Source organism: Lagenorhynchus albirostris, chromosome 6 (genome assembly GCF_949774975.1).
Source record: "Lagenorhynchus albirostris chromosome 6, mLagAlb1.1, whole genome shotgun sequence".
Taxonomy (NCBI): domain Eukaryota; kingdom Metazoa; phylum Chordata; class Mammalia; order Artiodactyla; family Delphinidae; genus Lagenorhynchus; species Lagenorhynchus albirostris.
The window spans coordinates 22,019,488-22,034,844 of NC_083100.1; the positions used below are offsets into that span (position 1 = coordinate 22,019,488).

Here is a 15,357-nt window from a genome sequence, read left to right on the forward strand (position 1 = left end):
TGCTTAGATAGCCTCATCCAAGAGGGCAGACAGCAGAAGCAAGAAGAACAATTCTGCAGCCGGTGGACCGAAAAACACATTCACAGAAAGACAGACAAGATGAAAAGTCAGAGGACTTGTACCAGATGAAGGAACAACATCAAACCCTAGAAAAACAACTAAATGAAGTGGAGATAGGCAACCTTCCAGAAAAAGAATTCAGAATAATGATCGTGAAGATGATCCAGGACCTTGGAAAAAGAATGGAGGCAAAGATCGAGAAGACGCAAGAAATGCTTAACAAAGACCCAGAAGAATTAAAGAACAAACAAACATAGATGAACAATACAATAACTGAAATGAAAAATACACTAGAAGGAATCAATAGCAGAATAACTGAGGCAGAGGAACAGAAAACTGACCTGAAAGACCAAATGGTGGAGTTCACTATCACGGAATAAAGAAAGAAGAATGAAAAGAAATGAAGGCAGCCTAAGAGACCTCTGGGACAACATTAAACGCAACAAAATTCGCATTATAGGGGTTCCAGAAGGAGAAGAGAGAGAGAAAGGACCCGAGAGAATACCTGAAGAGATTATAGTCATAAACTTCCCTAACATGGGAAAGGCAATAGCCACCCAAGTCCAGGAAGCGCAGAGAGTCCCAGGCAGGATAAACCCAAGGAGAAACACACCGAGACACATAGTTATCAAATTGATAAAAATTAAAGACAAAGAAAAATTATTGAAAGCAACAGGGCAAAAAGACAAATAACATACAAGGGAACTCCCATAAGGTTAACAGCTGATTTCCCAGCAGAAACTCTACAAGCCAGAAGGCAGTTGCATGATATACTTAAAGTGATGAAAGGGAAGAACCTACAGCCAAGAATACTCTACCCATCAAGGATCTCATTCAGATTTGACGGAGAAATCAAAAGCTTTACAGACAAGCAAAAGCTAAGACAATTCAGCACCACCAAACCAGTTCTTCAACAAGTGCTAAAGGAACTTCTCTAAGCAGGAAACACAAAAGAAAAGGACCTATAAAAACAAACACAAACAATTAAGAAAAAGGTCATAGGAACATACATATCGATAATTACCTTAAATGTGAATGGATTAAATGCTCCAACCAAAAGACACAGGCTCGCTGAATGGATACAAAAACAAGACCCACATATATGCTGTCTACAAGAGAACCACTTCAGACCTAGGGACACATACAGACTGAAAGTGAGGGGATGGAAAAAGATACTCCATGCAAATGGAAATCAAGAGAAAGATGGAGTAGCAACTCTCATATCAGACAAAATAGACTTTAAAATAAAGACTATTACAAGAGACAAAGAAGGACACTACATAATGATCAAGGGATCAATCCAAGAAGAAGATATAACAATTGTAAATATTTATGCATCCAACATAGGAGCACCTCAATACATAAGGCAAATGCTAACAGCCATAAAAAGGGAAATTGACAGTAACACATTAATAGTAGGGGACCTTAACACCCACCTTCACCAATGGACAGATCATCCAAAATGAAAATAAATAAGGAAACAGAAGCTTTAATGACACATTAAACAAGATGGACTTAATTGATGTTTACAGGACATTCCATCCAAAAACAACAGAATACACTTTTTTCTCAAGTGCACACAGAACATTCTCCAGGATAGATCACATCTTGGGTCACAAATCAAGACTCAGTAAATTTAAGAAAATTGAAAACACATCAAGCATCTTTTCTGACCATAACGCTATGAGATTAGAAATCAATTACAGGGGGAAAAAACACAAACACATGGAGGCTAAACAATACATTACTAAATAGCCAAGAGATCACTGAAGAAATCAAAGAGGAAATCAAAGAATACCTAGAGACAAGTTACAACGAAAACACGAACGATCCAAAACCTATGGGATGCAGCAAAAGCATTTCTAAGAGGGAAGTTTAGAGCAATACAAGCCTACTTCAAGAAACAAGAAAAATCTCAAACAATGTAACCTAACACCTAAAGGAACTAGAGAAAGAAGAACAAATAAAATCCAAAGTTAGTAGAAGGAAAGAAATCATAAAGATCAGAGAAGAAATAAATGAAATAGAAACAAAGAAAACAAGAGCAAAGATCAATAAAACTAAATGCTGGTTCTTTTTGGGTTTTTTTGCATTTTAAAAAATCTGTGTTCTACAAACATACCAGTGAATGCTATAAATAAGGTAATATGACATAAAACAAAAAACGCTGGTTCTTTGAGAAGATAAAATTGATAAACCATTAGCCAGACTCATCAAGAAAAACAGGGAGTGGACGCAAATCAATAAAATTAGAAATGAAAAAGAAGTGACAACAGATACTGCAGAAATACAAAGCATCCTAAGAGACTACCAGAAGCAACTCTATGCCAATAAAATGGACAACCTGGAAGAAATGGACAAATTCTTAGAAAGATATAACCTTCTAAGACTGAGCCAGGAAGAAATAGAAAATATGAACAGACCAATCACAAGTAATGAAATTGAAACTGTGATTAAAACTCTTCCAACAAACAAAAGTCCAAGACCAGATGGCTTCACAGGTGAATTCTATCCAACATTTAGAGAGGAGCTAACACCCATCCTTCTCAAACTCTTCCAAAAAATTGTGGAAGAAGGAACACTCCCAAACTCACCACCATCCATCATCACCCTGATACCAAAACCAGACAAAGATACTACAGAAAAAGAAAACTACAGACCAAATAACATTGATGAATATAGATGCAAAAATCCTCAGCAAAATACTAGCAAACAGAATCCAACAACACATTAAAAGGATCATACACCATTATCAAGTGGGATTTATCCCAGGGATGCATTTCTTCAATATATGCAAATCAATCAATGTGATACACCATATTAACAAACTGAAGAATAAAAACCATATGATCATCTCAACAGATGCAGAAAGAGCTTTTGACAAATTTCAACACCCATTTATAATAAAAACTCTCCAGAAGGTGGGCATAGAGGGAACCTACCTCAACATAATAAAAGCCATATACAACAAACCCACAGCAAACATCATTCTCAATGGTGAAAAACTGAAAGCATTTCCTCTAAGATCAGGAACAAGACAAGGATATCCACTCTCGCCACTATTATTCAACATAGTTTTGGAAGTCCTAGCCACAGCAATCACAAAAGAAAAAGAAATAAAAGGCACACAAATTGGAAAAGACGTAGTAAAACTGTCACTGTTTCCAGATAACATAAAACTACGTATAGAGAATCCTAAAGATGCCACCAGAAAACTACTAGAGCTCATCAATGAATGTGGTAAAGTGGCAGGATATAAAATTAACGCACAGAAATCTCTTGCATTCCTACACACTAATGATGAAAAATCTGAAAGAGAAATTAAGGAAACACTCCGATTTACCACTGCAACAAAAAGAATAAAATACCTAGGAATAAACCTACCTAGGGAGACAAAAGACCTGTATGCAGAAAACTATAAGACACTGATGAAAGAAATTAAAGATGATACCAACAGATGGAGAGATATACCATGTTCTTGGATTGGAAGAATCAATATTGTGAAAATGACTATACTACCCAAAGCAATCTACAGATTCAATGCAATCCCTACCAAACTACCACTGGCATTTTTTACAGAACTAGAACAAACAATCTTAAAATTTGTATGGAGACACAAAAAAACCCCAAATAGCCAAAGCATTCCTGAAGGAAAAAAACAGAGCTGGAGGAATCAGACTCCCTGACTTTGGACTATACTACAAAGCTACAGTAATCAAGACAATATGGTACTGGCACAAAAACAGAAATACAGACCAATGGAACAGGATAGAAAGCCCAGCCATAAACCCACGCACCTATGGTCAACTAATCTAAGACAAAGAAGGCAAGGATATATGATGGAGAAATTACAGTCTCTTCAGTAAGTGTTGCTGGGAAAACTGGACAGCTACATGTAAAAGAATGAAATTAGAACACTCCCTAACACCATACACAAAAATAAACTCAAAATGGATTTGAGACCTAAATGTAAGACCAGATACTATTAAAATCTTAGAGGAAAACATAGGAAGAACACTCTTTGACATAAATCACAGCAAGATCTTTTTTGATCCACCTCCTAGAGTAATGGAAATAAAAACAAAAATAAACAAATGGGACCTAATGAAACTTCAAAGCTTTTGCACAGCAAAGGAAACCATAAACAAGATGAAAAAACAACCCTCAGAATGGGAGAAAATATTTGCAAACAAATCAACGGACAAAGGATTAATCTCCAAAATATATAAACAGCTCATGCAGCTCAATTTTAAAAAAACAAACAACCCTATCCAAAAATGGGCAGAAGACCTAAATAGACATTTCTCCAAAGAAGACATACAGATGGACAAGAAGCACATTAAAAGCTGCTCAATGTCACTAATTATTAGAGAAATGCAAATCAAAACTACAATGAGGTATCACCTCACACCAGTTAGAATGGGCATCATCAGAAAATCTACAAACAACAAATGCTGGAGAGGGTGTGGAGAAAAGGGAATCCTCTTGCACTGTTGGTGGGAATGTAAACTGATACAGCCACTATGCAGAACAGTATGGAGGTTCCTTAAAAAACTGAAAATAGAATTACCATATGACCCAGTAATCCCACTACTGGACATATACCTAAAGAAAACCACAATTCAAAAAGACACATGCACCCCAATGTTCACTGCAGCACTATTTACAATAGTCAGGTCATGGAAGCAACCTAAATGCCCATCAATAGATGAATGGATAAAGATGTGGTACATATACACAATTATTACTCAGTCATAAAAAGGAATGAAATTGTGTCATCTGTAGAGACCTGGATCGATCTAGAGACTGTCACACAGAGTGAAGTAAGTCAGAAAGAGAAAAACAAATATCGTATATTAACGCATGTATGTGGAACCTAGAAAAATGGTACAGATGAACCGGTTTTCAGGACAGAAATAGAGACACAGATGTAGAGAACAAATGTATGGACACCAAGAGGGAAAAGCGAGCTGCAGGGGATGAATTGGGAGACTGGGATTGACATATATACACTAATATGTATAAAATGGATAACTAATAAGAACCTGCAGTATAAAAAAATTTAAAAAAAATTCAAACATTAATCTGTTTCTCTATACTTCTTCCAAACAATAAAATGCTCTTTGAATTAAAAAAAAAAAAACAAAAAAAACCCAAGTTACTGTCATCATGGAGCTTACGGGTGGAGTTAGAAAGGAAACAAAATGCACAACAGAATTATACGATAGAAAATATTAGGTATTTACCCAAATGAGTTGAAAACTTGTGTCTACACAAAAACATGTACACAAGTGTTTATAACAGCTTTATTCATAAACTGCCCAACAGCGTCCGAACATTCTTGATGTCTTCAAAAGGTGAATGGATAAACTGCGGTACAGCCACACACAAGGAAATACTATTCAGCAATAAGAGGTAATAAGCTACCAGAAGACACAGGAGGAAACTTAAATGCATATTGCTAAGTTAAAGAATCAGTCTGAAAAGGCTATATACTGTATGTTTCCAAGTACATGATACTGGAACACAGCAAACGTATAGAGATAGTGGTTGCTAGGGGTTAGAGGGGTGGAAGGGGAGGAGTTTTTAGGGTGGTAAAACTATTATGTAGGAAAATTTCACAGCGAATACATTATACATTTGCCCAAACCTGTAGAATGTACAACATATTCTGAATCTAAACTACTGATCTTAGTTAATAATAACGAACCAATATTGATTAATTGTAACAAACGTACCACACTAATGCAAAGTTGTTAACAGGGGAAACTGGGGGAAGGTGGACATATGAGAATTCTTTGTACTTCTGGGAAATGTTTCTGTAAATCTGAAACTGCTCTTTTAGGGGACTTCCCTGATGGTCCAGTGGTTAAGCCTCTGCACTTCCACTGCAGGGGCATGGGTTCAATCCCTGGTTGGAGAACCAAGATCCCACACGCCGTGCAGTGCGGCCAAAAAAATTACTGTTCTGATGGAGCTTATGCAAGAGGCATAGAAGAAACAAAATAGGCAATAAACAGTAAACAACAAAAGTAAAATATCCTATAAGACATACAACATGCAAAAATTAAATGAGACATCTTTTATAAAACTCCCCCATCTCCCTTTTTTTATACTTTAGACTAATTGTGGTAAGTGGGAGAAAACTTGGCTTCTGAAACATTTCAGTTAGTTAGAATAACCCCTTCAAATTATCAAATTTCCAAAGACACTAACAACTCTTTAGACACAAGAGAAAATGCTATAGAGAAATGTTTAAAGTTGTTTAATTTATTAAACAGTCGAAGCAAAACAGAACTCTTCTCGTTTCCAATCACAAGAAAACCAGTCATCCACATCACTCCCTCTCTCACACACACACACACAACTCTAGGGCTGAGCACACGGGCTTGGGCAGCATTAGAAAAGATTCAAAATATATCTGAGGCAAAGTAGTAATAAAATTTACCGACTGTCAAGAGCAAAGAAAAGAGTATTTTAAATGCTCCTTAAACTTCCTGCACTGCTTCTCTCTCCTCCCCTCTCTCCGCTGGTAACAGGGAGTAAACAGCACCAATCTACCAATGTGCGCTCTGAGCTTGCCTTCTCAGTGCCTGAAGGAAGCTATCCGTGCTCTCACCCAGGGCAGCCCCCCACCAACTTCAACCCTCCGAAGTCTTCACACCTACAAGTCTCTCCTCTGCCCACTGGACCCACTCTTCCCTTCTACCAGGGAGTAGGACGTGCTTGCTCATTAAATGGTCCACCTTAACAACAAAACAGAACCAAAAACTGTAAAATCCCTCTTATAACTCTACAAATCCTTAAGCCCTGACTAATTTCTCTGTTCAAAGAATTATCTTTATCATTCTTCTTTCCTAACCTCACATTCCTATTTTGGCCCATTGTAACTGGGCTTCCAGATCCATCATTCCAAGGAAACTGTGTTTGTAACATTCCCAAATCAAATAGCTACTGCTCTCAGCAGCATTCCGACTGGTTGAAACTCTGTAGGTTCTCTGATGGTTCTCCACTGCCACATCAAGGTTTGGTCTTGACCGTCTTCTCCAAAATTCAGCCACCCCATCCTGTCCTACATCTTCAAAACCATCTACACACCAGACATTCGAATCTGTATCTTCAACTTGACTTCTCTCCAGAACCCTGGATTATCTCAATATTCTTTGTTCACAAGTCCCACTGACAGCTCAAACTTCAGGCAACTATAAGAGGTACTACGTAATTTACTTTATCTTCTAAAAACTGAATCACACCTGATACAATAGAGAGAAAGACACACACATCCAGACACGGCAAACTGTGCCACGTTAACGCTCAGCTTTTACCTGTGATTGGGAGCTTGGGCTGCAGGGTATATAACTGGGCAGGAGTTTGATGAGGGTTCATTCCATACCTCAAGGGCATCTGAGATATTCCTTTACTATATTCTTTCCTGAAGTAATCTGAAATTGCTTCATCATATCGTGCCGTGTGAGTGAAAGCCTAGAATAAGAGTTAAGATTTGTGAAAATAGCCGCAGTATTTCTGAAAGTGAGGTAAAAATGGTTATAAGTAGTATATATCAAACTACAACCCACAGCCCGCACACATGCCTGTGCAGGAAAGACACCAAATAATAATAAATAGCACAAAGAATTATTCCCTTTCCATTTCTCTTTCAATCTTTTGACAGACTACCTCTCCGATAGTTGGTCTTCGCATTTACAACAGAAGGATAGCAGCTCCAAGCAGAACCCTGGAGGGTGATGTAATCTGCTGAGAACTGAGTACTGTTGGTTTTGCAAGCACTGAACTAGATAAAAGCATGTCCGCACCTTCAAGGCTAACTGGCGTCTTGTCTCCAAAGATGTATCTTTGCTGTCGGAGCCCTGCATCTCTGAGGACACAGCCGCGTAGTCCTCTGGTTCACACACTACTGTCACTCGAGTGTGGTTTTTGGCTGCCGCTCTCAGCAGGGTTACTCCCCCTTTGAAGAACAAAAGACGATTTGCATTTTCTTATCAGTTTCACCTCTTTCAAATCAAGTCACCGTACGCATAGGTACTTTCTACTATAGTTCTTGCCTTAAAAATAAGAGAAAAATAAGCCAGATGAATCTCTAAACAGAGAAAGAGCTCAGAAAATATCGATGAATCGGTCATCCCAGAACACAATCTGGGGGCGGTGACTATCTGCTAGGCCCTCAATAGGGAACGTCCAAGAGTCATCTTGTTTACAGTGTAAAGAAGTGTCTCCTCCAGCAGTCTTCAAATATGGTTTTTCCGACTTACCAATATCAATTTGCTCAACCGCCACTTCAACAGTTACAGCCGGAGAAGCCACCGTCTTTGAAAAGGGATACAGATTACAAACGACAACTCTAAAAACAAAGAGGAATTCAGCTGTCACTAAAAACTCAAACTTCCATGGTTTACACACCTCAGTCAGTAGCTGTTAACATGACCAAACCCCTTAAGACCTAAAAGATCAACTGTGAGCCTGACGTTTTAAAGTTCTAAAGTTACTCTGAAACATCAGGACCTCCCACATTTGCAAGAGCATAGGTATACAGAAGGGGCTGTAGTCAGCAAATGCTCTCAATACACATTATTCCCTCCAAATCATATTGCAATGTTGCTGCTTGGGTCACCTTAGCTTCCCACTGTCCTATCAAGCCATCAAAATTTAAAAACAAAATTTTAACTGAAATAAAATACAAAGCTACCGATAATATCCTCAATTTGGAATGTGATCACCATTATCTACGACATTGGATTTTACACTCTATTTCCAGTGGATTGTGTAAAATGATGAAAAATGATAGGTCATTCTAAAGGGGAAATCTTTGTTTTGTCTTCAGAAAGGTCATACACAATAATTGTAAAAGGACAAAAGAGCAATTTAAAGGACAGACCTGATCTAAAATTCACCACCAGTGAAACAGAGATCCACCCCTAGGGCTGCAATGTGAGGAGATATGTGGGCAGGTTCCCCAGTGAAATAAGCACAACTGGTAAAAACTAACAAAAAAAGAAAAACAGAAGGGGGGGTGGTGGGCAACACTTCCCAATGCCTGATACTAAAACCAGACAAAACGTCACACACACACACACAAAAACAACCAGAACAGTATCTTATGAATACGGACCAAAAAGTCCTTAACATACTACCAAATTGAATCCAGTAAAATATAAAAAGAAGTACACACCACAGCAAAGTATGGTTTATCCCACGACTGTAAGGTTGGTTTAATATCTATAAGTCAATTATTGTAATAGCTATGTCAATAAAATAAAGGACAAAAACCACCTGATTATCTCAATAGATGCACAGAAAGCATCTGATAAAACTGAACTCATTCATGATGAAAACAGTCAAAAATTAAGAATAGAACTTGCTCAACACGATACAGGATATTTAAAAAAAACAACCCACAGCTAACATCATACTTCAAGGTGAAAGACTGAAAGGTCTACCCTAAGATCTGGAACAAGACATGGATGTCCACTCTCACCATTTCTACTCAACCCTGTACTGGAGGTTCTAGCCTGGTCAATTAGCAAAGAAAATGAAATAAAAGGCACCAAGATTGGAAAAAAGTGATGCTGTCTCTATTAGCAGGTGACATGATCTTGTATCTAGAAAATCCTAAGGAATTCACACAGAAAAATCATTAGCACTAATCAGTAAATAAGTTCAGCAGAGTTGTAGGATATAATCAATTGAACTTATACACACTAGCGAGGAACAATCCAAAAGTAAAATTAAGAAAACAGTTCTACGTACAATAGCATCAAAAACAAAAACAAACAAATTTATGAATAAATTTAAAAAAAGAATATGACTTGTATCTTAAAAGTACAAAACAATGTTGAAAGAAATTGTAAAAAAATCTTTAGGGGCTTCCCTGGTGGCGCAGCGGTTGAGAGTCCGCCTGCCGATGCAGGGGACGCGGGTTCGTGCCCCGGTCCGGGAAGATCCCACATGCCACGGAGTGGCTGGGCCCGTGAGCCATGGCCGCTGAGCCTGCACATCCGGAGCCTGTGCTCCGCGGCAGGAGAGGCCACAACAGTGAGAGGCCCGCGTACAGCAAAAATAAAAAATAAAAATAAATAAATAAATAAAAATTAAATAAATAAATCTTTAGAAAGAGATGCCATGTTTATGGACTGGAAGACTTAATATTGTTAGGATGGCAATATTCCCCAAATTGATCTACAGATTCAAGATAATTCCTACAAAAATTCCAATGCCCCTTTTTGCAGAAATGGGCAAGCTGACCCTAAAATTCATATGGAAATGCAAGGGACCCTGAATACCCAAAACAATCTTGAAAAAGAAGAGCAAAGCTAAAAGACTCACACTTATCACTTTCACAATTTACCGCAAAGATAATGGCGTGGTGCTGGCATAAAGGAGGTATAGATCAAGTGTACCAAGATCATTCAATGGGGAAAGAATAGTCTCTCCCACAAATGATGCTGAGACAACTGGATAGCCACATACTAAATAAAGCTGGACCGCTACCTCACACCCACATATAAAAAAAGTAGCTTAAAAGGAATCAAAGACCTAAGCATAAAAGCTAAAACTAAAAAACTCTTAAAAGAAAACATAGGCATAAATCTTCATTATTTTGAATTATGAAATGGTTTCTTAGAAATAACACCAAAGGCACAGGCAACAAAAGAAAAAGTATAGGTAAGTTGGATATTACCAAAATGTAAAACTTTTATGATGGTCAAAGGATACCATTAAGAAAATGAAAACAATCCACAGAATGGGATAAAATGAATTCTTACAACTCAATAATAAAAAATAAGTAACTCAATTAAAATGGGCATCTGAACAGACATTTCTCCAAAGGTATACAAATGGCTTATGCTCGTGAAAAGATGCTCAACTTCATTAGGAAATGCAAATCATAATCACAATGAGATACCACATCATAGGATGGTTAGAATCAAAAAAATCAATCACAAATGTTGCTGAGTATGTAGAAGTGAGAACTTCTGTACACTGCCGGTGGGAATGTAAACTGATGAAGCACTTTGGAAAATAGTCTGGCAGCTCCTCAAAAGTTTAAACAGTTACCAGATGACCAAGAAATTCCATTCCCAGGTATATACCCAAGAGAAATGAAAATATATGTGCACACAAAAATTTGTACATGAATGTCCATAGCTGCATTATTCATAACATCCAAAAGTGCAAACAATCCAAATGTCCATCAACTGATGAACTGATAAATGGGAGCATATCCATACAATAAATTACTTTTCAGCAATAAAAAAGTGGATTGATATATGCTGTAACATGGATGAACCTTGAAAACATGCTAAGAAGCTAGTCACAGAGGACCATATATTATACAATTACACTGATATGCAATGTTCGTGTAAATCCAGAATAGAAAATACACTGGTGGTTGCCTAGGTTATTGGAGGAAATGAAGAATGAAGTTAATGGGTAGAGTTGTTTTGGTGGGGAGGGTCAGGGTGGGAGGTGGGGTGATGAATATATTCTAACATTAACTGTGGTAATAATTGTACAACTCTAAATATACTAAATTACTAAACTACTGAATTATCTACTTTAAACTGGGGAATTGTATGGTACATGAATTAAGCTGAATAAAGCCGTTATACATATGTACTAAAAAGAAAGACTGAATATCATTATGCAAATAACTAAGTTACTTATATGTATGACAATTTAGATCACAACTTCCTAAAAAAGCAAAGGTTGTTTAAGCATAATTATGTATTCTAGTAATATAAATTTGGCAAAATCAAAATGCTTATTTACCCACATACAATGTCACAAATGTCCTCAATAAATGTTTAATAGTAAGTGATCAGGAAACTAAACCTTATGCTAACCTTGATCTTTAAAAAGAGACACCAGATTTGGCTTCTTTGTCTTTGATCCCTAATGTATTAAAAGTTCAACTTTGAATTTTTACCTTATAAGACTGAAATCAAGTCTGGCCATGTCAGCATTATCTTCTGGGATATTACGAGCCAAGATGCCTAATTTAACAAAGTTAGAGTATTAGGTTCAAAAAACAAGTCAGAATAAGGTACTTCTTTCCAACACAATCCCATCAATCAAGTTAAAGCCCCTAGCATTGCCTAATTAAGAATATCAGACAGTACAAATCTCAGATTAGTAGGTATACTTAAAAACTGTTTGCATCAGTTCCTGATTCCCTTTCTCTTGAGCAACAAAACATAAAAGGAATTTTCATATAACTGTTGTCAGTTCCATCACTCCATGTACTCCCATAAATACTGAAGCATTTTGAAAGAATTCCTTTGCAAGTCAGTTACACTGTGATGCTTTATTCTAAGTTTGGAATCATCATAAAAGTTTTCTCACACTCTAAAATCTAAGTATTTTCATTAACTCCAGCAGGAAATATCATACTCTAACTTATTTATCAGGCCAGAACTAATAGCAAGCAGAGGAATCCATCAAGTAATAAAGCAAACCAGATTTTAAACAGGTTCTAATGTATTATGAACTTTAGCAGCACATGTGACAAAACCAGCATAACCTCACAGATAATTTTTTTTTAAGCTATGACCTGCCTTTTTCCTTATTCCTTTGTTTATTCTACAAAGTAACTGATTGTTTTAAACTGAAAGTATCGGGGCTTCCCTGGTGGCACTGTGGTTCAGAGTCCACCTGCCGATGCAGGGGACACGGGTTCGTGCCCCAGTCCGGGAAGATCCCACATGCCGTGGAGCGGCTGGGCCCGTGAGCCATGGCCGCTGGGCCTGCGCGTCCAGAGCCTGTGCTCCGCAAGGGAGCGGCCACGGCAGTGAGAGGCCCGCGTACCGCAAAAAAAAAAAAAAAAATACTGAAGGTATAAACCACTTACCAGCATGGACTGCAGGATGCAAGGTTTTCACACGCCCCCCTAACATTTCAGGAAATCCAGTTACCTCAGAGACGTCTCTGAAAACAGATAAACAGAATATTACTGGTGCTTCTGTTGAGTTGTCATTTTACATTTTACACCATTCCAAAGCATCTTCCAACATTTTTTCAGAGCCTGGATTTTCAGAATTCAGAAAATGAATCATAAGCCATACTAATGAAATATTAAGAAATAAATCCAACTCACAAGTAATTTGGCAATATACAACAAAGTATTAATATTCTTATCTCAGAAACAGACTAAAGAGAAAGCAAGGATTTATTTTCACGATTAAACTTAAAGCATAAAGACAGCAAAGTAAATGAGTGGGGCAATAAAAGATTGTTTAGTAAAGTGGTGTTGGTATTAGAATAACTGGTTAACACTATGCAAATACAGATTCCGAATCAAAAGTTTGAGCTCTTTAATAAAAGAAGTACCAAAATTATGTGAGGAATGCTTTCAACACATTGAACAAAGGACTGAGCTATGTAAATTTAAAAACTTTTTACTCAACACATGAAAAGAAAAAGCTGGAAAAAGATAATCACAAAACATGACAAAGGGACACATAAAAGACAGCATTTCAGTATCAATCCATATCACCAAACTGAGCTGAACCCTCTCTGCCTGAATTTAGAAGCAAATTTTTAAAAACCCACAATATGTGAAAAAAGCAACAAGCAAGACCATCTATCTTCTGTATGAGCTATGAAATAAAAAAAAATATGCTTATAAAAACACTGGAAGGAAACACATCAACATGTTGAACATGGTTACCAGAGATGCTAAGGGAAGAGAGACTGAATCTTCAGAGTTGAATTTTAATGATGTCAACAGTTTCACTAACGAGCCAGTCAAATCAGATCATATGCATCCTGCAAATCACAACTTCCTTCTTACCCAACAGACAGTCCACCTAAATTAATCTGTTGTGGCTGAGGAGGGCTCTGAAATGAGGACTCTGGGGGTCCCAACTCCTTACTCTGTAAATATGAACAGAAGTTACTTCATTTCTCTGGGCCTCATCTCCCTCTTCCACAAAGGTGGTTAAGTAGTTTACCAATCTCACAGCCTGGCTGGGAGGAGTAAATAACGTTATTTTACTCAGTGCTTGGAATACATTACTTTCTGGTCAACGTCATCACACTAGGTTCTGATTGGACTTAACTTAGAAAGCAAGTTGTGCCTTACCTGACTGCCAGACCAGCATCTCTGAGAGCTTTTGCAGTCCCTCCAGAAGCGATCAGATGCAAACCCACAGAAGCTAGGTTCCTGGCAAACTCCACAAGGCCGGTTTTGTCAGAGACACTCAATAAGGCTGAAACAGAAAACATTTCTCATCACTCGCTGTACACATTACATTCCTCAAGGCCGGGGAGAGGGCGGGTGGGCAGTCGGGAATCTCAAGGCCCTCACTACCCAGACCTTGACCCGGGGCCGGGCCTGCCGCCAGCGAACCGCACTTCCGCGGGCCGGGGCCTAGCAGACCGCAGCGCCGCCTCCCACTCTGCCGGGCCCCCGCAGCTCCCGCCCGACCGCCGCCATTGCCGGGGTGAGGGTGCCGCGGAGCACGGATGCCGATGGCGCGGCACCTCCGGGGCGCCAAGGGGCTCACCGAGATGGCCGGGTGCCATGGCTGCAGGCGGCAAGGCCCCGGGGAGCGCGGGGCACAAAGGCGGAGACGCCACGTGCGGAAGGAGGGGCGGTGCGGCCAGAATTTACGCCGGAAGGAGGCGGGGCGGACCCGGTGGGAGCCTGATCCGTCACGTGACCCAACCCGCCCCCTGTTCAATTTCAGACGCGAAATTGGAGCCTCAGGGTTGTAAGGGAATGCGGGGTGGGGTGCGGTGCAGTTGGCTTCCTAAATCCAGAACTGGAAGGGATCACCGCCTACAGTCTCACACTCCGAGAGTGATTTGTCCCTGCCCTCAAAATGTGGTCGCCCCAAGCCTCGGGAGCTAACTCCTGTTGCCCAGGGCAGCCTGTCCCGGAGGCTGATCAAAGCGTCAGAAGCCCTGACGGAGGAATCAAGAAAAACACAAGGAAAAGTTCTTAGAGCAGCAAAGCTGGAAAGCATCTTGGCAATCATCTGCTTTCCTCCCGTTTCAATATATTAAAAAAAGTAAAACGAAGGCCTAAAGATTAAGTGACTCCACAGTTCCCAGAGGCAAAATGAAGTGAAATTGACATTCATTTGAGATTCCACCTTATACAATAGCCTGAAATCTGCTTATGAAAGGTGGTGTCTTCTGGCAAATCGGTAAATATTTAACTCAAGCCTGGATGAGAGGAATGATAATGGTTGGGGTGGGAGCGAGGGGAATGCCATTTTTTATTTTGGCCGTGCCTTGAGGCTTGAGGGATCTTAGTCCCCCAGAACTCGGCTTCCC

The 15,357-nt window shown here is 39.0% G+C and overlaps 1 protein-coding gene across 3 annotated transcripts in view; it reads right to left on the reverse strand.

Moving 5' to 3' along the window:
* ATIC (5-aminoimidazole-4-carboxamide ribonucleotide formyltransferase/IMP cyclohydrolase) overlaps nt 1–14,705 on the reverse strand; it is a 30,839-nt gene extending 16,134 nt beyond the window's left edge. For 2 of the 3 annotated variants that reach the window (XM_060152172.1, XM_060152171.1), the window contains exons 1-7: nt 14,583–14,705; nt 14,159–14,285; nt 12,926–13,002; nt 12,005–12,071; nt 8,331–8,419; nt 7,875–8,026; nt 7,386–7,542 (exon numbers count right to left, since the gene is read on the reverse strand). In XM_060152172.1, coding sequence (XP_060008155.1) covers nt 7,386–7,542; nt 7,875–8,026; nt 8,331–8,419; nt 12,005–12,071; nt 12,926–13,002; nt 14,159–14,285; nt 14,583–14,601 — 688 coding nt within the window. In that variant the 5' untranslated portion in view covers nt 14,602–14,705. Of the gene's footprint in view, nt 1–7,385; nt 7,543–7,874; nt 8,027–8,330; nt 8,420–12,004; nt 12,072–12,925; nt 13,003–14,158; nt 14,286–14,392; nt 14,527–14,582 lie in introns of those variants that run through there. The other variant, XM_060152173.1, reaches the window with a different exon arrangement.
* Between the last annotated feature and the right edge of the window lie 652 nt (nt 14,706–15,357).